The 24,058-nt window shown below is 46.6% G+C and overlaps 1 protein-coding gene across 11 annotated transcripts in view; it reads right to left on the bottom strand.

Moving 5' to 3' along the window:
• ppargc1a (peroxisome proliferator-activated receptor gamma, coactivator 1 alpha) overlaps positions 1–24,058 on the bottom strand; it is a 297,981-nt gene that overhangs the window by 9,829 nt on the left and 264,094 nt on the right. For 3 of the 11 annotated variants that reach the window (XM_026161835.2, XM_026161838.2, XM_026161837.2), the window contains exons 2-7: positions 23,106–23,285; positions 8,914–9,108; positions 7,719–7,844; positions 5,174–6,539; positions 4,160–4,205; positions 3,884–3,957 (exon numbers count right to left, since the gene is read on the bottom strand). In XM_026161835.2, the coding sequence (XP_026017620.1) occupies positions 3,884–3,957; positions 4,160–4,205; positions 5,174–6,539; positions 7,719–7,844; positions 8,914–9,108; positions 23,106–23,285 (1,987 nt within the window). The remainder of the gene's footprint in view (positions 1–3,883; positions 3,958–4,159; positions 4,206–5,173; positions 6,540–7,718; positions 7,845–8,913; positions 9,109–23,105; positions 23,286–24,058) is intronic. The other 8 variants (XM_026161836.2, XM_080298351.1, XM_080298350.1 and 5 more) reach the window with 4 other exon arrangements.

The following is a 24,058-nucleotide window of genomic DNA, read 5'->3' as shown; positions in this document are numbered from 1 at the left end:
ACTTGATATGGCTGCACTGTAATACGGATGACTTGCCATTCTCTACCTCGCTGACCTTGAAAAGATCCCTTTTCGTGGAAAAAGAAAAAAGAAAAAAATATAACCCCGGAAAGGACAAACGTAATGCATCTGATAGCAGGCAGGAAAAAAATTAAAGTGAATGTATCATATCCCTGCCCGCTTCATAGAAACGTCTGGTTTCATTCCGATGAATTGGTCGCCGTCCCGCGCCAAGACCCTTTTGCATGTGTGTGTGTGTAGTCTCAAAGAACAATTGTGTGTGTGACGCAGTGCATGTTTAAAGATTAGCCAGCACCATCCACATTTTCTGTAAGAAGAGAACTGGATGTCACCGCTCTTAATGTTGCCTTAGCAAGCCTGGTGGTGGATCACTGGAAGCACTGGGAATAGGTTAACATTCCTTTCAGATGGCATGTCCCTATTGGATGTGCCCCCCGCCTCCTCTTGCTTCCCTCTCCCTCACAGATTTACAACCAGACAGATGGCAGTTATATGGGAAGTCCTGAGATGAGCCCACTTTATAGCATTGTTAATGCACTCACACAAACAGCCGACACCATTACTCTCGTTCTCCCCTTTCCTCCTCTTCCTCGTCGATCGCCCCCTTTTCGCTTTAGTTCGAGTCTGCCGTTCCGCCCTGTTCTCTCTTCCCGTCTGCCACCTTCCACCAGATCAATCTCTCCTTCTCCGGCTCTGTCTCCCTGCATCTTTTCCTGTTTTTATCTTCCGCAGAACAAATGTGCCCACACACGCAGGCACACTCATCGCTAACAGACTCTCACTGGAGTCAAACTCAGGCACTTTGAAACACCTACGCTCTCCCCTCTTCTTTGCCATTCTTATAATGCAGATCATTCTTCCCTTGCTGGCGAATTGCACCAAATGACAGCTATTAGTATCAAATCCTGTGTTAGGATGTGCAAAGACAGCCTGGCAACGAGCGTGTGGGATCGCAAAACATAAATGTGCATGTTTCGGCTGTGTTTGGAAGGCCTGATCCACCAGCTTATCATCCTACTTATTATCTGGATGTGCCTATAAGTAGGACTGCAAGCGCCCACTCCCCTTCCTCCCTTCCTTTCCTTCTCCCTTCTCGCTCTCCTCTGTCTCGTTCTCTCGCTCACTTCCCCCCAATCCTCTTCCCCAGTCATGATAGCGAGACAGACATATATTTGCATTATGCCAATTAAATGAGCTTTGGAAATGAGAAAGGAGAGACGCAGAGAGGGAGAGTGGATGCTACACAATGCCTGAAGAACTTCTGTTTCACCAATCAAACGCCATCTGTCCAAAACAACGTACGCACGGGGTCATAAACTAGGAGCCATTAGCGATAGGCGGAAATAAATCAGAATTAGATAAAAATGTGCCTCTCAGTCAAACTTGCTAGTGATGGATGATCTGCAGGTGTGAGCACCAATCATGCGGGGCCCGGAGAGAAAGCAGTGGCGCAGCGATCGAGGCAGAAAGAGGCAAGGTTTTGGGATTTTTGGGGGTTTTTTTTATAGTTCTATTTTCTCGTCCAGCTGCAAATTGTGAAGGGACCTCGGCGCGAACAACAACTCCAGGCTTAAAGAGTTGATCCGGCAGTAAGCTAGGCAAATAACAACACACAGACCACCTCTGTGTCATGAGATACAGTAATTAAAGACAACACAGCAGTACAGGGTAAATCTATTAGCTTGATAGAGATTAGGTCTGAACAGTCAGATCCCGGGGGGGTGCTCACCGTACCTCTCCGAGAAGGGTCAAGAAAACATGCAGTCAAACAGTCCAAACCTCGCTATTAATAACTACTAATCATCATTCGAGTAGGTACAAAGTGTACAAGTCCTCACAGTTAAATTTATCTTTCTTTTAATGAGTGGTTACTACTACTACAACTCATCAAAAAGGCATAAAGTAATAAACTACTGGAAGCAAGTCAAGGAAAATTCCACCAGCGCATGGTCGACTTGCCCTGGGAGTAGAAGGTGGGACCGCCCACCTGGTAGACTGCCATTTGATTATCAGTAACACCACCCTTTATCTCTATTGTAGTGGGATGATTCTCTAAATCTACGAAGGAACGTGTAAGTCCGAACCTAAAAGCTGACAACTCTGCTTACTGGGATCTATATCCATCTGGCTCGTACAGCGCTGAGACTCAAAAGCTAATCTCTAAGTGAGAAAGGCGCTCAGCAGCCCAGAGCTTTCTGGACTAATGACTTTCCTGCTAATATTCAATCCTACATTTTCCACAGAACGGGTTTAAGTCAGGTGAAAGGCTTTATTTGACCGTGCTTATAAAATGGATGTGTTGGAAAAGAACAGATGGCTTAGATTTGGCCACAGGTCAACAGACTCGCCCACGTGCAGTAAAAGCGGAAGAAATATTAACTGCGTTTGATTGCCACAGAGATTAAGGGGCATTGCTCTTTCCAATCTTTAGGTCTCAACAGACATCCCCCCTCTGACCCTGAAAGCTTATCTACATAAATGGGTTAAACAGCACTTCAGCCAAACTGAGAAGGACAGGGGGATACCTCTGGAGGTTTGCTTTTCCACCCCCACAGGAGCTAAGTAGAAGACAGGGGGTATTATGAGGACCATTTCCCTTGCTAGTAAATAAATAGACAAAAGGGCCAGGGCTGCTATTTTGTTTTATTGACCTTAGGTAATTAATTGTAAGAAAACGTGGTAATTACTAACATCATTGACATAAAGAGTGAAAGAAATGGATGACCTGCAATACTGCAGCTTTTCCCCTCACATTTTCATCCCTTTTGTCTTTTAAATACCAATTACATATAGTTTTTTTTTCTAATTTAGCTGAGCATAACTCAATAACACGAAAGGATGAAGTGACTGATAATGAAGAAATATCCCCAGTCTGGCAACATCTACGCAGCTGCCTGTGTCCACAGGGAATTTGAGTAAGGAAGGCGCTGATCATACAGGCAAAACTCAATTACACAGCAAAACCCAATGAAAACAGCAGCCATCTGAATTTTCCCTGCCACGTGTAGGCTAAAGCTCCTTTTACTCATACACTGCTTTCCATTTAATTTGACCATGTATGAACATGTTGGTTTCATGTATGAATGAGCCTCCTGGTCCCATTACTGCAAAGGTGATCTTTCAAGTTTGGACCTCATACACATTCACGCGTCGCTTTCACGACTGCAAAACGCCCCCCGTGAATTGCTCAGCTCAGTAAAACATGACTGTTAAGGAGAACCAGTTGAACAGCACAGGAATAAAATTAACGCGTGCGTAACAACAGCTCTCGCTCGCTGAGCCCGCGTGATTGGGGCAGGGGCAGCTTTCTCAGCAGCACCGTGCAGCGCGCGAAGACCCTGCTCTTTGCAAAGTTTTCAAACACCTGACTATACTTCACTCGTGTCCATGCGGACGTGCGCAACGATTCCTTTGCGCTTCTTTGTCACTGTCGCGGTTATGTCTGAATGAGCTTTAATGCAGCCGTGACCTACGTCTAAATGACAGGATGCCATTACTTGAACAGATTGATGAAGCCAGCATAGTTGTGTATTCTGCGCCTGGAGAGGGCTTGAGTGAGCTGTCAGTCAGAGAGCATTAGGATCTGGTGGAAGGAAAGGTATATTAACTCTTCACTAACAAACCAGTGGGCGTGGTAGAGGAATGGGAGGAGTTTGCTAATAGAAGCCGAGGAGATTGGAAGACCTAATCAATACTTAGGCGCATAAAATTGATCTCCTTATGTCTTCACCTTGAACTCTGAACTGTGATGGAACTATCAAGGCTCCCGAAAGGAATGAACCCATTACTTCCTACCACAGCTATAAGTACTCGGCCGGTCATTTAAAAAAAAAATTTATATTGTCAGAAAAAGTCTGCTTACCTGGGGTTCCAGCAATCTCCACACTTAATGTGCGTTCAGTGGTTTTGTTCTCAAACGGTGATCCCTTGTAGTCACTGGAAGACAAAATAAAACGTAGAACGTCTTACTTCACAGGTGAAAGTAAGACTAAAGAAAGATGTAATGGAAATGAATCACAAAAATGCCTCAGGTTGGATTCTAGTCTATATAGCTTTCTTTGATTTTGTCTTTTTTCTGTAGTTTCCATGTTGCCTTTTTTTTTGCCTAGAATAATGTGGAAAAACTTCTCACACTTACTTTGGAGACTCTGGGGTCAAAGGAAGTGGCAAGGTGGTTGGTTTGGCTGCAGAACACAAAGGAGCATGGGTAATTATTGATCTAAGTATAACACTCATGGTAGAAGAGAACAGATCCACAAGTCTGCAACAATTAATCCCAAATTGGCTCAACAAATGCAAATATTACTACGAAAAAAGAAATAAAAAAAACACCCATTTCTAGTTAGAAAGCCTTACTATGGACACTATTGTACAGAGTATATCTTTTTTTAGATTGACCCCATTTAAAAAATTTATTCTCTTAGGATAGACTGTTCACTCTGTGAGGCAGGATGAAGTGATGGTACGTGTTTCACAGGTGTCTAGACACAGACACCACGCTCAAGACAACAAACAGATCGAAATGGAAAAAGACATACAGAGAGAGAGACGATGCCACAAACAAGACACATGACTGTGGGTGAGCCCCTCCCTAGACAATAAAGTCATAATCGCATGCACCAACAGCAGAGGAGGGGGGAGAAAAGAAAAACAAAAAGAAGGAAGAAAGGAGAGTCAAGGAAGCTTGTGCAGTTGCCCGAGGCTCTGGCCGGCTTGTGCTCCAGCTAAGAGAAGTGTGGCTTTAGTAGCGCGATTCTAGAGAGCAGCACCGGGGCTCTGAGTCTAAATGTACATATTCAGCACACTCAGCTCAATCAGCCAAAGATGATTCAAGGATTGGCTTTGCGAATACAAGACGTACAGTAGCAAGACATGGCTCACCCCTTTTCCCACCCCCTCCTTTGTTTTTTCAAAGACAAAAAAAAACCCCACTCATTTTTGAAAATTGAAAAGAGTGCCTCTGCGACTAGCAAAAAGCATTGGCGAGCAGGCTGTTTTGCTGTCATTGTTGTTGATGCCCTAACAATGACTTGTTAGATTCAAATTAGGACAGGGGGTTAGTCGTGAAATCAAACCGGGAAGTGGTTAGAGCAAGAGAGGGAGAAAAGAGAGCAGAGATAAGGCCAGTGGGGGGGATGCAGTTCATGATTACCTAACAATGGGTGGCCCTGGTCATCGGGGTGCTCGCTGAGTGCCTGCATGTGTGGGTGCCCTTGCCCTTGTATGATGCAGGGAGGGGTGGGCTCTGCAATGCTAGTATCTGGGAGGAGTGGGCTCGGTGGGCCCTGTGAGAGCACCGCTGCGGGGCTGCCCATGACATGGTCATCATCATCATCATCACCATCAACAACAACACCATCATTATCATCATCATCATCATCATCATGGTTAACATCCTCCCTGTAGCCCCCCTGGCTTGGCCACCCCAGATCTAGTCCAAAGGCCATGTCTAGCCCTGGATCTGGCTGGTTAACCCAGCTCTCTAGGTCAAAGGTGAGAGGTGACAACAGGGGCCTTGAATCAGGCTCCTCAGCTTGATTTACTCCCTTGTTTCTATCATCAGTGGTCCCTCTGAGCTCCTTCTCCTCCTTAACCTTAGAAAAAGCCCGGGCTGGACTCTCAGACCTCGCTGCTAATTTGCTCTTACTGCTCCGTAAAGGGGTAATGGGAGTATGCGGGAGGACACGGGCCTGATACTGAGCGGGCCTGTTTTTGGAGGTGAGCAGCTGGCTAAGTAACGGGTGCCCCGGCTTCTCGTCTCTTTTCTTTATAGTCACTGTGATGTGCCTATGTGGCGCACGGCTGGCACTGTTACTGTTGCTACGGCCTTGCCTGCCAAAGCCCTCACTAGCCTGAGTGGCGCCTGCAGCCTCTCGGCAATGCTCACAGCTGTGACTCGCCTCTCGGGGAGGGAGGGAATAAGAGTGCATATACCTAATAAACCTAGCGGCAGCCAGGCGGCCCGCATCGCCTGGCGGCCTTCCTTCTTCACTGGGCGGCCCGTGCTCCAGTTTGGGGCGGGCATGGCCGCAGGCGGAGCTTCTGTGGCCAACAGGGATAGTAGCACCCTCCGACTCCTCAAACCCGTCATCGTGAGCGCAACGCTGCCACTTCCCAGCCCCAAGACCAGCCATACTACACTCGCCTCCAGCCCGGCTCTCACCTCGCTGGTGATGCTGCTGTGGCGGCTGCTGCTGCTGCTGTTGATGAGACGGCACAGCCGGCTTCTTCTTGGAGGTGGTAGAGGAAGAGGAGGAAGAGGTGGAGGAGAGGGAGGAGAACGAGGAAGTGGATGACGAGGACGGTGAAGAGGAGGAAGAAGAGGCACCGAGACCCATGCCACTCTTGTCCCTGCTACTAGCACCCCCCCAGGTGCTCTTGGCTTCGCTGGCTTTGGCGTGGAGGAGGATGTCATCGGTGGCGGTTAGGTATTTCAGCAGCTCGGTGCAGGGCCGCCTCACCGGGCGGTTCTGTTGGCTGGAGCCCCCTCTTGCTTTGCCGTTCCAGGGGCTCTCCGTCTGCGGAGGGACGAGCAGAGAGAGAGCGAATGACTTAGTTAGCTCCAATAAAAAGTTTTGCACAGTGCAGCTGATCTAGTTGCGAGAAATGTTAAGTATTTTATTTGGAACAAAAACAAAAGTAGAAAAGAGACGGAGGCATGGAGAGCCTAAGAGTGTGACTCAAACAGCTCGAGCGCAGTGGTTGCCCAACTGTCTAGGAGGCGATGGTGGGAGTGCTGTCCGCCCATCATTTTAATTGCGTGGCCCCCCGAGCGCCACCGCGCCACTCTGTACGCACACCACGTCCTCCGGGAGTCCTCATTCGCTCTGCTCCAGAAACGGATGACTCAAAGACACAGTATGAAAATAGACTCTGTGAAGAAGGGTTGACGCACTGCATGTGCAAACACGGTACGCAGAGCTAACATATGTCTGCGCCGCATTCACCACACAGTGAGATACAGATGTTCTTTACATTGTGATGATTTTGTGCATGCGTTAAGGCATAACAAATGCAGATTTCAGACAGTCCTACCGAGCAAGAGAACACAATTAAGTGCTATATGCTGATATGACACTGAATGCACAGTATGCCACATTCTGGCGTGAAATCCAAACGGGCGAGAGTGAAATAATCCCATTTTTTCATTTAGCAGAATTCACAAAACCTGTGATACTTACGCTGACTAAAATTAAATCTTAATCAAACCCACCCCTATAGAAAAACACTCTCTTCAGAGCCATCTAATGAGTACATCAAGTCTGATATTTTGATCTTGTCGTCTCAAGGCATCAATCTCGCCGCAAGAGCGCCTGTCGCTGCTTTTTTTTTTTTCTTTCTTTTTTTTTCCCGTCCTCCAACAGGCACCATACCAAGGCGGATAAGTGGTGGAGCTAATGAGACAACGGTGCCGACGCCTCGCCTGGAAAGCCCAACAGCAATCAGCCTGTTTTCATTACGAGATGGCCCCCTGGGACAGTAGACTGCTAGAGCAGAAGTCTAACATCTTCTAAAGGCGGCCACCAAAACAGGCAAAAAAAAAAAAAAAAGTGAGAAGGAGGGAGGGTGAGCAAGTAGCGAGAGAGAGCAAGAAAAGAGTGAGAGAGATAAACAAACACAAACAGGAAAAAAAGTGTGTGCACGGGAGTGAAATCAACAGCGTGTGCGTGTGTGTGTGTGTGTGTGTGACTCCCTACCTTGACGACGGCAGGTGGTGGTCTGATCCGGTGGTTGCTGCTGGCTGCATGGTTCTGTGCCTTGCCACCTGTGTATTGATTATAGCTGAGCTGGGAGTTTGCGGGTGCCAGAAGGAGTTTCTTCAGCTGCGAATGGACCCAAACAGAACCAGAAAGGTGGGAGAGGAAGAAGGAGGAGGAGGAGGAGCGGGGAGTCAGCGTGGGTTATGCAAATGGCACCTTTTAATTCAATTCGACTTTATTTAAACAGTGCCAGTTTACGGCGGCAGTCATTTCAGAGCACTTTACATTGTAAGGTAAAAGATTTACAATGGCAGCCTTTCAGTTGCTTTCATTTTTTAACTCTGCAGTTAAAAAAAAGACTTCTTTTTTTTAACTTAAGTGCATGCTACGTGACATGAAAAGTCAAGCCTCTTTTTTTTTCCAGTGCAGGTGTTTTTGTGTACACACCACTAGGCTTCTCTAATGTGATTGAATAAACACGCTCAGGCATTTGGCTAAAGGTCATTTGGAAGGGACCAGCATGGAATAAAATGGACTACAATGTCACATAACATAACGTTTTAGGTCAAAGCCTATAAGCTAGAGAAAAACCCAGATGGCACGGATGTGTGTAAAAATAACAGCACCAAGGTAGGCCGAGTTCTTATTTGTGGTGGTGGGGGTGTTTGCCAAAAGAGATGACACAGGGGGATTAGCCGAGACCCTGCTGAGAGCAGACGAGATGAGATAGATTTCCTTTTCCCCCCGACTTTCATTACGTCCCGGCTTGATTTCAGGGCCCGTGGCACTGTGTCAGCTGCAGTTGTCCCCAACCACAGCGTTCGTATCACTGAACTGGCGCCACGATAGCGCTGTTATGTAATTAGCGCTGAGCAGCAAACACACTGATCCTTTCCACTCATTTCCCTCCTACTTGCATCTGCATCCCTGCTTGCTGCGACTGCACATAAATGAACACATTGTGGCAAATACGGAGTGTGAAGTCAGGCAAACGTCACACAGACAAATGACCGCTACTGGGGTTCTGGTCTTGTTGAGAAGTCTTATCTGATGTGTGCTTTGGACTGCCAAAAACACAGCGTACGTGTGAGTACGTGCGAGACCGGAGGTCAGGTCTCGGGTATAACTCATGTCTGAACTGTAGGATGGTGCTGGTGTGAGAATCGTGATAAGGAAGAGCTGTAGCTGTTACCAGGGAAGGCTCCTCGGGCTCTGGGGTGCGCGGTGAGCCGTCGGGAGAGGAGGGACAGCTCTGGTCACTGGCATTGGTCACGTCCCCATCTGCCAGGGCCTCAAACGAAGGCAATCCGTCCTCATCCACCGGGATGCTGTCCAGGGTCTCTGTAAGCACTGCCAGCAAGTTGGCCTCATTTTCTTCATCTATCTTCTTAGGAGGGTAGAGGGGTGGAGAGGGGGGGAGGGGGGGTAGGGGGGAAGACAGAGACAAAAAAGAGAGGGGGGGGGGGGGAATGGGACATTTTAGTCAGAAGAAGAAGTTGCATCCCTTTTTCTTTATTTCGGGGAAGTAAAGGTGGTGGTTGGCTTTCATTGTTAATATAGAAAACATTTGTTTTTTCTCGTTTTTTTTATTTTTATTTTTGTGCAGCAGCTGAGCTCACTGCGTTCTGGCAGCCTTTTTTACAAAAACACTAAAAACCCAAACAAAATTTGCCTCATGTGCATGTGAGTCAAGCCTGTCACTCATATTTTAAGCGAACAGCTTACTGGACCAAAATAATATCTCCCCCAAGAAACCCATTACCAACGCTGACAAGTAGCAAGTATCTGGGGGAAGACAGCAATGGGTTGGGGCAGGCTGTGGTATGGAGGGGTTTATGGTGTGTGTGTGTGTGTGTGGGTGTGTGTGTGTGTGGGTGGGGGGGTGGGGGGGGATAAAAGGAAACAATGCGCAGAAGTTCTCTTCTCTCTCTTCAGCCCACAGCTTCGAGAGTCGTCGCTTGCCGACAAGATGTTTGCGAGCGGCCCTCAGATAAGGAGAAATTACGACTCGCCAAAGCTAAATAAATCTGATTTATTTAAAATTGCTGGTGTGACAGGCTGACATTCACAATGGGAGGGAACTCAGCTTCAACACTTTGCTATAAATAAAGCTTGTTTTTGCTACTCGGACCCCTTTTTTGAAGTGCAGGAGAAGTTGTGCGCTCGCAGCTTATAAATGTGTGAGGAGTAAAGACAGAGAGATGAATGTATGGAGAAGGCCTTGAGATGGGGAGGGTGAGGTGTGAGCTGCCAGCTATTGACCGGGGATAATAACGGCATGCGTGTCGGGAAAAAAAAGACAGAAAAACAAAGAAAAAGGAGAACGTATATAGATCAATGTTAAGACTGAGAGTAATGCAGCTCACTTGACAAAGGGGAGCGTGTGAGTCCATGTGAGGAACGACTGTGTCTTTTCTCTCGCTCGCTCTCTTTTGCATTGACAAGTGACGACAGGAACTTAAGGTTCCAAGGCCATAAAAACCCCACGGGGCTTCGGGACAGCAGAGAGATAAACAGCCTCATCACCCTGGGACGTTCTGTGGCCAGCCCAACAAGAGCAAATCCCTTCAAGCACACGATAGGATTCACGTGGCTCGGCGATGGCACACGGCCATCATTACGCCTCTCAGATATCCACGCTGTTCCTCAGAAAAATCCCACATGCGCACGCTTCTATCTACCCTCACTTATTTAACACAATTACACACACAGCATGGACGCCGCTGTTTTGGATCTGCCGCCGAGATAGCGGCCATTTTAATGCCTCAACCCCCACCCTCCCCTCCTCCAATTTTCATTTACAGATGACACAGATATCTTGGACGTTCACTTAGCTAGCTAACAGTGAGGAAAACGTTAATCTGATGTTTATTGAGTAGATTTTCTCCTAACAACACGAACACTCAGTCATTATTAAAAAATGATAAAGGGGACATATTTCACAGAGATAACGCGGCGTAGGCTGGGGCTGTGCTGCATTGGCAAGCACATGCTTTGCAGGAAATTGCTCTGTATGAGGTGGCGTGCTGTTTAATTACTTTCAAGAAGCTTCAAAATCCACTGTGCTGGAACCCCCGCGCTATTGAAATGCTCACCGTTTTCCAGCATCCCAAGTTATTACCTGAGCACTAAGCGGATAGGTATTAACTGCTGATAAAGCCGGAGCCTTGGCTTAACCCAAACGCACATCCTAGCATGAGAAATTAAAATTTAGGAGCAATTTCAGATGATCAAAACCGAGTATTTAATGAACTGGCCTTCTGGTTAGGCACTCATTAACCATTCAATCAATGCTCCGTTTAAGGCGTGGCTTTATTTGCCTCGCAAGAGCGACTTTAAACCAATAAATCTATATTGGGAAGAAAGTGCATTACATTAAATGTTGGGAGAGCTGTGCAGGCTTTGTTATGTCATGGTTTGAAAGGGATTGGGGCATTTCTGCAGACTCAAATGTAGTCCTGTTTAAAAAAAACACACACATACACACACAAAAAATCCTCCACCAATTGGCAGACTCCCACAGGCGCACTGTATCCCCAAAGATAACCCAGAAGGGACTCTCGTATTCTGTAAGAGACACTTGTGAAAACCCTGAGTCGTGACGATCATGCAACAGCCACTGCTGCGGCTCTAGTGGAGGCACTCATAGGCCAAGTGGGGATTTGAGAAACTGGGGTAAAGAGCAAACCTCTGCTCTGGAGAGAGAGAGAGGATGATCTAATGCCTCTGTCCACGAGGACGAGCTTTTCCACGCCAGCTTAAAGACCACACCTGGTGCACCAGAGTCAATCTACTGGCAGCGACTCTCTGGCCACTTGTTTATTTATAAACAAAGTCTCCATGTGGGTGGACCTCAGAAGCTATGGAACCCAAAGGGGGTAACACCAGCACAACCTAGCACCTCGCTGACGGCCTGCGTCCGCTTATATTGATTACTACAGCAGCTGCTGAGAGGGAAAAGAGGACAGAAAGAACAAAGAGAGGAGAGAAAAATTGTCTCGGCGGGAGCACTTTCTCGTCCATCCCGCTTAATGGACCTCACCGAATTAAAGAGATCTTAACAATCCTGGGCTAATTGTGGGATCACAATATATTAACCCCACTCCAATTCTAAAGGGTGCCGTTTTGCAGCAGTTTTATTCCAAATGCTTCAATTAGCCATAAAACATGCTGGCAAGTGCTGGCAGAGCTTCTCTTTACCCCCCGCTCCTCCTTCACCCCAGCCTCCCCCACGCTGGAGCAAAGAAAGCCAACTTCAGTTGTTCATTATTAGGTGAGGCCCTTTTGTTATCAGACAGGCTGTCTTTGAGATTGTCCTTGCCTTTAACTCTTTTATTGAGTTCTACAGCACAGCATTATGTTCCAGGAGATACTATTCACACGGGCTGATAACGGAAGGTGAAGGTGCTGCTTTAGACAAACACTCGCTCCTGCACGCCGGGGCAAATAGCCAAATTAAAATCTGCTAATTGCTTCCCGAGGATTCCACGCTTCTTAGCGAATTTGCCAGCGATCAAATTTTAACGGGGGCAATGGATGATTTACACGTTTAAGAAGAACCTAAAAGTGTTTTGAAAGTGCCAGAATGACAAACCTGGTGGCTGAGTAACATCGGGACGGGGTTTAGACGGGCTAAACAGCCCCTCCGCAATCTTAAATTGAGAAGCAGAACACGTGACAGACACTCTGGGTGCGCGAAGATAAAATATCTCCCATAAAATGGGTCATCTAGTATTTAAAGTGCTGTTTATTCTCGCTGCCTCTTCCTGCTCTTTCTTTCTGTAAATACAAGCACGCCAACCAGTTAGCGCAGACAGAAAACGTGCTTAATAAATTGGCCACAAAATTGGGTGGTAGGGTTAAAGCTACGCCCTGACAATTTAATTGCTTTGCTCCATCTCCATCTTTGTTCTCCCCACCACCTCCAACTCTGCTCCCTTCTCTGTCAGATTTCAAAAGCGTTCCCTTGGATGAGGTTAAGCTTGACACGGGCCAGACCTAATCATGGCACAATCAGAAACTGAAGGGTGTGTGTGTGTGCAGCATGTGGGGTTGTGGTATCAAGTCATCACATCTTGACTCTGCCAAGAGAAGCAGCCTTGGATTTGATAAACAAATAATGTCATTCTGTGTTATTACCCCCGGCCCCCAGATTTCAGAGGAAATAAATCAAAGTCAGGCTTGCCGTTAAGGCGTTAGTCAGGCCTGACACGTCGGCTGGTCACACAGGCACAACATATGGCAGCGGGGAAGGAGAGAGAAAGGAGAGGCAGGGAGGGTGAGGTACAACACGGCGCGCGGTGGAGAGACAAATCATGGCAGCCACCAGAGACGTCTGGTCATTTAGCATGAGCTTACTGAGATGGAGAGAGGGTGATTATGGCCTATACGGAGCGATGAAACCATACATAACACTGTTAAGTTCCTGTGAGTGTGTGTGCGCGCGTGGCCGTCTGCGCGAGCGAGGCGGCGGTGGCACACAGTCTGATGGTGTTCCAAATCATAAAACTAAATGTTAAACCTCAATTGTGGTCAGGGCTGTGAATGTTTCACGACATGTAGCTGTGAACTGAACACTCATCTCATTTTCCATGTGACTACAAAGTCAACAGAGCATCTCGTTATTTAGAAACCATTTCCAAAGCAAATGATCCTATGAAGTAGATATGGTGGCTCTACGTGTTCTGGACACACACCCAAAAAGAAAATAAAAAAAATCATAGTACTGGTAGTATAAAATCTTTTGCTTTCTAAATGGAGACAAGCTTGTCCAGCCCCGGCACCAGGCAGCTGATTTTAGCCTTCCCCGTCCTACTTAGCTGTATTTCCATAACTGGTCTGGATAATCCTTTTTTATCGGGCACAAAGTCACTATTTTCCATTTAAACAAAAACGGCATCTCTGTAAATGAGACAGTGATGTCACAGGAGTCGACTGCTTAGATGCCAGATGCCTATCCGGGTTTAGAAGGCTACGTGAGTTATAAATCAGCGAGGAAACGGTTCGAGCCATCAATAAGGAACAGGATGTGTGTGCGCGCGCGGAGTTGATGCATCTCCGGGGAACCATTTGAGACTGTTACAGCACTATCAGATGAGTTGATGGGGGAATGAGAGAGGAAAAAGGGAAAGTGAAAAGAGGGGATATCTTTCTCTGCGTTTGTGTGTGTGTGAGACAGAGTGAGCCGAAGAGAGAAAGAGAACTCTTGTTACACTTTTTGACACAGGCCAGATCCGATTGTGACACCTACCCAAGGGATGTTAGCAGTGCTGTTCTTTCTGGTTCTGTGACGGGGGAAAAAAATCCTTTGACTGGTAACCTTGCTGCTCAAACTCACCACCTGAACTCTGTCACACATCTGCTGAGATCAGCTGTCACATGCCTTCAGACCCGTCAAGCCCTTTCTGTCTAACTTTGGGTCACGCGGTCTCGGGGTTTGTGCCTTTTCGCAGAAGCACACGTGACCCGGAAAGATTTGCAATCTTGCAAAAAAAAAAAAAAAAAAAAGCATCTCTAGAGACAATGCAAACTGCCGTCGAAACACATTATTTATGACACAACCGTAAAATAATCCAGTAACCTCTATCTAAACACGTCGTAAAACGCACGCACGCACGTCTACATATCACACATTCTCGCACAGCTAACCAAATAACAGCTCGCAGGAGGCTCCGGTCTGTCCCGGTACAGCCTCCCCATCTACAGTCCTGCCCCAAGCTGCTGTTGTTTTCCTTCTACAGCCATCCAACAGATGGTCCAAGCAACCGTTTGCTAACACCACCAAATCACACACCATCATAATGATTGGACACTCTTTTGTTTTGGCAGCTACCTCCCAATCGGCTTGGCATGTGGAAACACTGATTGCTGTGATTGCTCTGACTGTGCCTTGCTCTGACAGCCACAGCAGGAGGGAGAGCAAAACAGAGATTTGGAGCTTCAAATAAGGAATATTCAGCTAGATGCAGAGATGTGATGAGGAATGGTGCTTCTCTCTGCTTTTTTTCCCCCTTCTCTTCCTAATGGCATGCAAATAGCTATTTGCTTAAGTCAGCAGCTCTGAATGTGCACTACTAAGCAAGGGGCCTTTGAACCTACTGTTACACTGCTGATAATGTGTTGGAGGAACACAGGGAGGGGGGACAGAGTGAGCGCAGAGAGGGGCAGAAAAAAAAGAAGCAGACACAGTGTTTCCACTGTCCATCTTGCCGCTACATTTCCTGGCTGGAATGCAAATCTGTCATCGGCTGTCAAGTGCAGCTATTCATAAAACAATTACATACAAAGAGAATGCAGGCCACTTCAGTTCTGACATTTACACAGATTTGAGAACGAACCAGAGTTTGTTGTTTTTTTTCCCAAAGAAGACTCAATGTTATTATCCTCCGCTGACACCACCTTTAGACACACACGCACACACGCGCACCTTCACAATGCAGCTCCCTGACCTTTCGGGCCCTGCCGAGCCCATCGAGAGTTCGTGGCGTTTCATTTGTCATGGTAATGTCTTCCTCGGAAAGACGCCAACCCGAGGAGAACCAGGATGGAGTGGACAAGATATAGTCGTCTGCAGCGTTTTCAAACCACAAGACGCCTCGAGGTGTGCTCCTGTGTCACTATCCCGCTGAGCATCTTTGCGTGCGCGTGTTTGTACACACGACAGGGGACCCTATATCGGAAATTTATGGTAATTGAAAAAGGCCCAATCTTTCGGGAGGGGAAAAATGCAGTCAATTTGATTCCGCAGCGCAAAAAAAGGTCACCCTATTCAATTTGCACTCAATGCCATATGTGGCACGACAGGGAAACACCTGAAAGCAAACGATCTTATCGTGGCCTCGCAGGCTTCGCCACTTAACCGCCGCATAAAGCTATTTGCTGATTACTAAATAAACGCATTATCTTTCACTTTGATTTTTGCTTGTGCGCGCAAGCCGGCGCCTCGTCGCTTTTGGATTCAGGTAGAAAGCTGCCACAGCGGCGTGTGCGCCTCTTATCCGTGTCGTGACTTTGCGAGCGTGTTATCTGAGTGTTTCTTTCTTCTTCTTTTTTTTTTTTGGCCTCGCACACTTTCCACTGCCATGTGTGTGCGGGCTGCACGTCTGGTCGAGCATGTAGGGCTGCACGAGCTCTCGCATGTTGGGTGAGCGGTAACAATGCGGGGGTGCGCCCATCTTTACAAGCAAAGAAATGAAGAAAACATCAAAGGAACGGTGCACGTAAGTCGATACAATCCCAACCCATCGATGTGAGGCAGGGATACGATGAGAAAGGATGAGGGGTTGGGAATGTGTGGGGGCATGAAAGCTCTCACGGTCTTTCTTTGTAGCTGCCAGCGCCGAATTCTGAGCTGAATTTCATCTTAATCTGGGATCTATTCTCTGTGGAATACTGATCATGTTGCCTTTTTGAATGGATAGGCTTTACATTTACATTTAGCCGAGCAGACCCGACACACCTGCACCCACTAGTAGAGTGCGTAACGTCTGCCAAACACAGAATGATCAATGGTCGTTGACCACTTGATGACAAGCGTCCAACACTCGAAATCCCTTCCCTATCTGCCCATCAAGTTATTATACAACAAAGCCCACAGCAATATGAAAAGAGGTTTGGCAAGCCAGTGTGTAGCCTGAAAATGGGTTTCTGGAAAGAGCTGATCAACAAGCAGACAATTTTAGAGCCGTTGACTTCCTGATGTCAACAGCACTATCATGGCAGACACATCCAGCAGATATATCCCAAATACACCACTTCACAAATTCACAAAACACATATTTTACAGTTAAATGGAGTCTGTTTTCAGTGTGTTTGTGCCAAGTAATAATAATGCTTACACGTACATCGTAATTTTGAATTGAACACCTGCAACCCATAACCCCCATTCTTTTGGAGACACCCAGCCTGTTTCTACATCCATCTCTGACACAGCTAACCCCCCCGCGACTGACGTCTCCTTCTTAAGTCTCAGTCTAATCCAAATGACATTTTAATACGCTCAATTTTTGCTTTTCAAAAAGTCAAACAAAAAGCGGCGTTTTTCCCTCCACGCTGACAAAATGTCTGCAAAAGCATCAGCTCCTACTGCAGCTACTGATTGGGCAGCAAGTGAGTCATCCAAGCATCGAGTCACTCATGCATCTGCAGAGCCTCCGAGAGCCTCTTGAACTATTTGAGGCCTGTGCAGACTTAAATGCTTCAGGAATAAGCTGGAGCTATGAGCATGCAGTGCACATAATAAAGCTCCTTTCAAATGGGGAGGGGTTTTTTTTACTCTTTTTTTTCTCTTTTCCTCCAGCTTTTACAAACTGAGTCTCAAACAAGGGAAAACCTTCACATGTACAGTGCAAGACTGCAATAAGACACGGACAAATGCATTTACCTAAACTGTATACCAGCAACAACAAAACAGACGTTTATCAAAGAGCACTTTCTCTCATAAACACGGAAACTTGCTTTTATTTCATTACTAACCTGTCGTGCAAGTTCGTGTGTAAGTCGTGTTACAACCAGCAGAGCCTGACAGAATATGGCAGACTAACGGGGTAGAAGACTTCTACAACTGCTGGGTTTACCAGCATAAAAATATAAGCAGGCCTTTGCTGAAGACGGGCAGCAGCGTTTTGTCCAAAACTGACAGTGTTTCACCCCAAATCGAGGCGCGCACTGATTGAAGACTTGTCTCCATGCTGTTCCCCTCTTTCTCAGCATTTCTATATATATTTTTCCCCCATTCCACTCTGTTATTTTATATTGCTTTCTCATTACTGACTTGTGCTTTCTCTCTTACCTTTGCTCATCTCTCCCTATCAGTCTGATCAGCTCATTTTATCTCTTTGCCCAGGAGGAGCCTGCACTTCCCGCCTTTGTTGCATTAGAGAAAGAGTATAAAAGCATTCCAGGAATCCCTGTTTATATATCTTCCTTCCACTCTAAAGTGTACACTGTTAAATAATACAAGGAAAGTTGGCCTTATCGCGCGGCATCAGCGTGACATGTTGCTGTGTGAGTGAGAGTATAAGTCGGTGGGTGGGGGGGTGGGGATTATTGGCTTAGTGTTTTGGCCAGGTTAAAGTGAAACAGCCCTGAAAGGCTCTTAGTGAAGATTACCCCACGTACTAAAAATAGTCATTTTCACCCAGTGCACACACACGCACACAGACACAGACACAGAGACAGGAAGCAAGTGTCTAACGTGATGTGTCTGGCCAGAAAAAAAAACCCCACTATCTGATCTTAGCATTGGGCGTCTCAATTCCACAAAGACACAAACACACACATGCACACACTGAAGGCTCCGCTCTGATGAGAGAGATGGGTATCCACTTGGGGCATGGGATCAGCTGGGGCAGGAACACCAAACCATGCCTCAATCAGCAGCAGTGGCCCAGTGGGAATATGTGTTGAGTGTGTGTGAGAGAGAGATGAGGGAAGGGGGGACTAGACAGGGAAGCCAAGCAGCCACCACCAGACCCAAAGATGTTCCCTTGCTGTTTTTCCAAACATTCCCTGTGGGGACTTTATTTTGGCTATATTCACCATTCTGCTTACTATCCTTTTATTTTTTTCCCTCCTCCTTTGCTCCCATCTCCCTTCCAGCCTTTCCTTCCAGAAGCGACTGTTGGGGGGCCAGAATATATTTGTTTAGCCACTGCTGCTCCAACTTGCCATGAGCCAGGGACAAATGCCTTGCCTTGGGAGTGAAAAGACAGAGAGCGGGAGAGAGGCGGAAAAGGGAGCCTACAGTGTTATGGGGCAGGCGGGTTGAGAGCTCTTGTTGTGGAGTGGATCTGACAGATGCTCCGAGATGACACAGGCTTGGACAACCCATGTCGGCATCTCTCTCTACTATACATCTGAGCCTATTTGTCTGCGCTCCCTCTCATTTATGTGTCTTGAAATGGAGCAGCACAGCAGAGCTGCGGGCCCGAAAGCCGCAGCTTGCCTTCAGCTCGACAGTGATGGAGGATTTCTTCCAGCAGACAGTGCAAACAATGTCTCGGCACAGTAAAACTGAAGGGAACTCGAGATGAGGAAAGTATGGTGTATTCTAATAAGACTCACTTGAGAAAATCATATTATACAGAGGAATATGATAATTCATACACCCTTTGCTGGAGCAGTGAACTGATGCGGGTGGTGTACTCTCAAATGTCAGCATAAATTTGCAAAATAAACGCAACCGGCATTCAGCAGGGAGTAGGAACAGGGACAATAAGGGTCTCTGCTGTGTGTGTGTGTGTGTATATGTGTGTGTGTGGGCGTGACAATTCCTCTCAGAGGGTCTATGGCTTTTTGTGCTTGTTCCTGTTTCAGCTCACAGGAGCTATAACGCCAACAAGTGTGTGAGCTAATCTGTGCTTACACAAGTAGGCAGGGCTGCTTGAGGAAAACATTTCATCACAGCATGTTTTATCAAAGCCTTCTAAAGATGACCCAATCAATCTAATCTGCCTTTACTTAAGAATAAGCGCCTGAGCATCTGTCCAATAAGGCAAAAACAAAACAAGACAAAGCACCATAATGCCTTTTGAAGGCGAGTGCCATCACATACACACACACACATTCTGAACACACAGCATCCTGTTGGAGTAATATAAAGAGCTTTCATATGTGACACGGACCACATGCATGCTCTCACAGCACGTCTCTGTATGATATCTGAATAATGCTTTAAGCCTCGGCTTCTTATTTTACTACATACTAAGCCCATAACATTTTACTTCCAATCCAGGGGCTTTCGTTCGGGCTGGCACAAGCCCAAGGCCCTCCTGGTCTATACGTTTTCACCATCCATCTGTCCCCATGCCTCTGCATCTGTCCTGTCATTTGCTGCTCTTTCCTCTTTGTTTCACTCTTTATCTCACCCTTGTCCTGTCTTTCCACCTGTCCATCTATCATAAGCGCATCTCACACGTATCGAGGTATAGGCAGCCCTGACATGCCAAAAGTTGCACTCGGAGCCAGTTTTCTTTCATAATAGCGCAGGCTGACTCGCAGCAGAGAACAGCTGTAAATGCCTTCCCATGCATACATGTGATGTGACCGTCCCACGTCCCTGAGGGACCGCCGCTAGGACGTCCACAGTGGAATTTGAATTAAGCCCAGACCAGTGTGACACATTTCCATCACTCAAATGGTCGACACGAAATCTGAGTAGAGACCTGTGGTTCCAAAGACACTGGGTCACACTTCTATGCTGTTATCTTTGGCAGTACATTGGGAACTTATTGGAGTAACTACCCCTCAACAACTGCAGCCCAAAATAGACCGTGGACTTTCACAGTCGGCCCGTTTTGAAGAGGTGTCAAACAAGCCGGGCCAGGAGCAATAGCTTTTATGTGTGTGTGTGTGTGTGTGTGTGTGTGTGTGTGTGTGTGTTACAGAGGGGAGGTGGGGGTCTATCATTCTCTACATTGGTGTCAGGGACAGTTGGGACAGTGGCAGGGAAAGGAGCAAAAGGCCAGCCAGGGGACAGCTTGTGATCTAATACCAAGCACTGCTTCCAGAACAGAACGCATATACACACAGAAACAGACACAGACAAAGTATTTTTACACACACATGCTGCTTAAAAAGTGTGCAAACACTTCCCATCGACCCCTTAATAAGAAAATAAAGACCTTCAAAGGGATGCACTCTTTTTATGCAACCAACCCAGTAAAAGCCACATATCACTTTTAACTCTTTACCCCTTGAAAGCCAACTATGAGGAACCATTGAAGGTCTGTTCTGAACTGAGCGGTTTCTGTCATGTTTTAGGCCTGCTTATAGAACAAAATGACTGCGTGTGCATCAGAGGGTGGTCTCTGGCTATGCAGCTACCCTTTGAAAAACCTGGAAACTATTCAAACAAAGTCTTGATTGATATACACGAATGAGTCAAAGCATGTCATTAAGGGTACAGGGGAGGTCTTCAAATTTGGTGTTATGGTGGAAAGAGTTAGGATGGCACTAGCCTGAAATGCACAGAGTCACATTAAAAGACAGGCATGCACATAGGAGGCCTGTTAGTGGTGATGACAACAGCAATGGCGACTGTTCAAATGCCACTTTTTGTTCTTGTTGTTTTTTTGTTTCTTTGCACACCCTAGCTTGGGCTTCTTTAGATTCTCCAGATAAAGCTGTGTAAAAGTGACCCACTGTATTTGTAAAAGAAGGACCGCCATCACTTTAACCTCTTGCTGTACTCGAACCTACTTTAAGCTGGCGACGTTACCCACTCCCTGCGTGAAAATGGCCCAATGATTTCCATGATGCAATACTTCCTGTCCCAACTGTCAAGTCAGACCCTGTTTACTCATTTGCTACTGTACTGCGTCGCATTAAAATGCAACCAGAATAAATGCTCCGGTGCAAAAGAAACAGCGGCATGTTTTTCCTTCTGTCAAAGCTGCAACCCGTTTCAGCAGCTGAATCACTTAACAACTGAACGCAGGTTCAAACTTCCAGGGAGTAAACTTTAAAAAGAGGGGCATCAGCTTGACAGCTGCACCCAGCTGTTACACGTTTTTGGAGACAGCCTTGATAATCTGCTAGCTGCTTTTTCTCAGAACGCACATATAGTCAGACTCAGTGAGTGAGGTTTATTTATTTGGAAGGAGAGGAACATGCATTAAAAATAAATAAAAATAAATAAATATATATATATATATATATATATATATATATATATATATATATATACACACACACACACACACACAATTACAGGCTTGAAATCTAGCCAGTTATTAACAATTTCTCTAATCTTTAACTTTTCACTGGATGCTTCTCTGTTCTGTGTTGAAGCCAATCAAGGGGGTGGGGTGCAGGAAGTACAGCTGCAGCCCCCAGCCTTCTGATCCTTGCCGAGCAGCAAACTTTCCTCTGTCAGATTAAGTAGGATTAACTGGGTCCTGCAGTATGATGAACTGAGTGCTTCATATGGTGACTAGAAACTTTCCAAAGATGGAAAAATCCCTGGTCAGGGAAATGTATTACTTCCTTTGAAACCCCAGTTTTCACTGCTTAATTGGAAGCCCTTCCACATTCTTGGCATAAAACAATAGCTGCTGGCTTGATGAGCGCATGAAAACATCACCCGCTTACTGCGACGTACGGCGTTCACGCGCTGTCGGACACGTGCCGTAGGTGTGCGGGAGCATGTGCACTTGTAGGCACGCAAATACAAGCTCAGGCTCACAGTGGAAGTCAGTCACAGCTTCTCGCTCGGAGCTAGTTCCCTCATCGGGGTCCTCAGTGGGTGCTAAGTTCCATTGTGTTTTAAAAACGACACACACACGCACGCATATACACTCTCATTGGTATTTTTATCCATCCCCTGAGCCACTCGGTGGCTGCAAGCCATATCACTCTCAGACGACAGAGGAGCCACAGTCACACCAGCTAGTACTTAAGACCCCACCACCCCCCTTTGTGTGTGCGTGTGTGTGTGTGTGTGTGTGTGCGTGTGTGTTGGGGTGGTCCACGGTGGGAGAATGTCTGGTGATATAAAGGTGGTGGTGGTAGTAGTGGTGGAAAGAATTTAGTCTGTTATCAACTGTTGCCTGCAAGACCACCGAGGACACGCACAGCCACACAAAACACACAACAGAGACCCGAGGAGTGTGACTACAGGACTGCGCTACAGGTACACACATGCACTGCCTTCTCAGATGGGGTTTTTCCTCCTGAGGCGAGGCTAAAGCATCCAATCTCAGTCTTTCTTGTCTATCTCTGGCACTGATAAAGGCTTATAATGAACTGGGGACTGGAACTCAGTCCCAAGACCAATGGCTTTATGGCCTCGGCCAGATCATCACCCGCTGACGTCTGTCGCCGGGTGAGAAAAGAAAGAGAGTCCAATGGAAAGAATAGTACAGAAGTGCAGAGAGAGAGAAGCAGAGGGGGAGAGAAGTGAAGCGGGGCAAAGATTAAAGTTTTACACTCCAACCTTTGAGAAGCATTTTGCAACACAGTGGCCCCGACTATAAATTTACTACGGACGCGTTCTTTCAGATGTGTGCCGCATTACCAACTCTGAACTGAAATAAATGCTCCAGGATTTGATAAGGCTGTCTCCCGTCACGGCCAGGGTCCAAAAAAGGGGACAAAAGTCCTTTCGGGCTTATCGTTCCTCACACCGACTCCTCCTGCAAAAAGCGTATTTGTAAACTGGCAACAGTTGTGCATTGTGTTTGGCTTGCATTCAAGAATGCGATAGCCTGGCCGTGTTTTTATCCCAGCTCAGTGCTGACCCCTCGGAGAGCAAATAATGAAATGACCATGGATGCAAAATGTCCCACAGCATTTTGCTAGCCGTGTTATGAATAATTCACGTACAATGAGAAAGACATTAATGAAGGCCGTTAATAGTTGGATTTGTGGTATTTATGTACTTACCTCAAAAAGATTGGACGCTTCGTTCCCATACTGAGCAGAAATGATCTCTGATTGGTCACTGTACCATTTGAGGCCGCCCAGGAAACTGTCTGCGTCTAAGTCACTGACATCCAGCTCTGAGAGGTCAAGTTCAGGTAAGTCTGGGCAGAGGGGCTGGTCTTCACCAACCAAGGCAGCACACTGGAGAAAAGATTAAAAAAAGAAAAACATCATGGATGGTTAGACAGAAATGACAGATCTTTCATGTGCAAATCAGAAAATGAATTATCTGAGCCATCCTGCAAAAGAATAGAGGGACTGGTAATCTGGGCATGACAAGGGGAACTCATACATTTGTATTATGAGCCCGAGCTTCTCGTCTTAGTGACAATTCACGTTCTAATTCCCTCATTTGATCATTCTGGATGCCTCTGCTGATCTGCCACTTTCATGTGACACACTAAGTAGCTGGAATTCATGACTTCTCTCACTGTCGCTCCATCGATAAGTAACGGAACAGCTTTTCTGACGGGCTTGTTTTTGCACAACAACGTGCAAGCCCCGCAACCTGTTTCCACTCAGCTTCTCTTCAGCCTCCCAGTGTGCTGCTTACACTGCCACTGGTAACGGCCTCCCCGCTACTAAATGCTGCCTGTTGACATTTTGTTATTCACCAGCCACTTTTATGTAATCTATCCAGTGTGTCCTGTATGCAGAAGATGTTACAGCTTCTGCCACACACAAATCATCAGATGTGGGGGTGTGTGAGTTTGTTTCCCCCCTGAACCAGCAGCTGAACAAGCAAAAGTCTGCTTCTTCTGGGGCAAACTATGAACCAGAGAGTCAGTGGTCATTAAAAAGGAAAAATTAAAATTAAAAAAATAAAATCCCCCAGAGCGGGGGATGTTTGCATGTTTACACTTTTGACTATGCAAATGCTGAACCCAGCCTGTGAAAACAGCTTCATACTGTAG

The sequence above is a fragment of the Astatotilapia calliptera genome, chromosome 3 (assembly GCF_964374335.1).
Source record: "Astatotilapia calliptera chromosome 3, fAstCal68.1, whole genome shotgun sequence".
Classification (NCBI taxonomy): Eukaryota; Metazoa; Chordata; class Actinopteri; order Cichliformes; family Cichlidae; genus Astatotilapia; species Astatotilapia calliptera.
Note: the sequence above shows the minus strand (reverse complement) of the source record. Positions and strands in the feature narration are given on the sequence as shown.